This window comes from Atta colombica, unplaced genomic scaffold (assembly GCF_001594045.1).
Source record: "Atta colombica isolate Treedump-2 unplaced genomic scaffold, Acol1.0 scaffold86, whole genome shotgun sequence".
Lineage (NCBI taxonomy): Eukaryota > Metazoa > Arthropoda > Insecta > Hymenoptera > Formicidae > Atta > Atta colombica.
The window spans coordinates 311,117-312,962 of NW_017259579.1; the positions used below are offsets into that span (position 1 = coordinate 311,117).

General features: G+C 34.3%; 1 protein-coding gene across 8 annotated transcripts in view; it reads left to right on the top strand.

Moving 5' to 3' along the window:
* Positions 1-1,846, top strand: part of LOC108693047 (zinc finger protein 189-like) — a 68,102-nt gene that overhangs the window by 9,845 nt on the left and 56,411 nt on the right. The window contains exon 14 of one of the 8 annotated variants that reach the window (XM_018201709.1): positions 992-1,052. The exons of the other annotated variants lie outside the window; for them this stretch is intronic. Coding sequence (XP_018057198.1) covers positions 992-1,036 — 45 coding nt within the window. The 3' untranslated portion in view covers positions 1,037-1,052. The remainder of the gene's footprint in view (positions 1-991; positions 1,053-1,846) is intronic. 8 annotated transcript variants of the gene reach the window in all.

The window sequence follows — 1,846 nt, forward strand, 5'->3', positions numbered from 1 at the left end:
AAAAATATAACTATTTATATAATTGAGAATAAAATTGCGTGCTTATCAGTCTGAAATTTTTATATATCATGTATATGTGTAGACGAACAGTAATGCAATAATTCTGGACAGAGAGAATCAAGGGAGAGTGGAGCGGATTCAGCCGAAAGCCACCGTTTGTTGGAGTAGGAGATATGATAGAAGCGTGATGGAATGTATGATGTTGCACACACTAATATTGTACCGCACTAGTGTTGTGTGTATGTATATATACGTACGTGCACGCATGCACATTTGCAGAAGAGAGCGAAAAAATGGCGGAACCAATCAGAGAAGAGAAACGCTATCTACTCCACTCTCCTTTGATTCTCTCTGATTCTGAGTAGCGATGCTTTTTTGTTAGAGTGAAACATGAAAAGTAAAAATTTTTATATATGTATATTCATACATATACACATACATACAAAGAATTTTCACTTTTCATGGTTCTGCTCTAGAGAAAGAGTTGACATGACTACCCAGGGGATGGATTTTGATATCTTCAAATGAGGTAAAAATTACAAAAATGAGCAAATTCATTAGAGTATTCATAATTTAATTGGTTAATACCTAGTAACCTTTGCTCACTTTTGTAATTTTGACCTCTTTTCAAAATCCATAATCGATCCCCAGATTGATTGGTCTCCATTCTATTACTTTTCCGAGATTTCGTTTTCCGAAATCTGACAGAAATGGAACAGCATCCTAAGCCCGGATCATGGAGGATAGAGAACAGGAGACCGAGCTAGACTTTGAAAAATGTGACCAAAATCAGGTTCTGAATTAGTATTGATGATGCTCGGTAGGTAGCGGTCGAATGACAAAACTTTAGAGTCCCTCTAGTAAGAGTCAAATCATGGGGCATCGATTCTTGATTGGTCAGATTTCGGATCCCTTTAAACCGCCATTTGCAGATACTTTCAATGTGGTAGTGAATCTGTGAATTGATGTGAGCAACTATTTCATGATATAGAAGACGCGAACACGAAATCAGACTATCAACTGTCAATCATGGTGAAATTGTGCTGTTTCCGGTCAGTACCTGACACCTGGCAATGGCGTTCTTCTGTTCTTATTTATCTCTTACTGGAGGAACTCTAACAAAACTCCTCTCATATACGCTTACACCACGAAGTAAGAGAGAAAGAGACCTAACCCCGTGAAATGAAAGTGAATCCTGATTCGTGACCCCTAATTGAAAGTCCGTTGAATGGAATGGATTTTTATGTTTGGGTGCCATTTGCAATTAATCTTACCCGAGCATATCCGGCGGTCCGACCCATGGTCGAAGGATTACATGATGTGCTCAGTTTGCAAGCGTCTCTCTCTAATTTTCTGTCCTATCGCTTACACAATGATCGTTCGTAGATTCAGTTTAACTTTGTTGTTTTCGTCATACATCATTTAGGTTCGGTCTCTCTTTTTTTATCATGTATTACTTAGTACTACAATGTTTGTTCGCGTGTTCCTACCTTAGCTCCTCACTTTAACGCGTTCGTTGGAGTGAATAGGAATTATAATAAGAATTGAACAACATTTCAGAAATATACATATATTTAAAATATCTATACTTTTTTTAATAGAATTTTTCATATACATATATATACATACATATGAATTCTGAAATATTGTACGTAAAATTCGTATAAAAAAATTTGAGATATTTTCTAAACAGTTATAAAATGATGCAGAAATTCTAAAAATTCAGAATTTTTTTATACATAAATTATAAAATATTGTAAGATTTGTATAATTTTTTATAATTTTCTATAATTGTATATATGTTATGTACATATTTTATGTAACTATATTTTATATAATTATATTG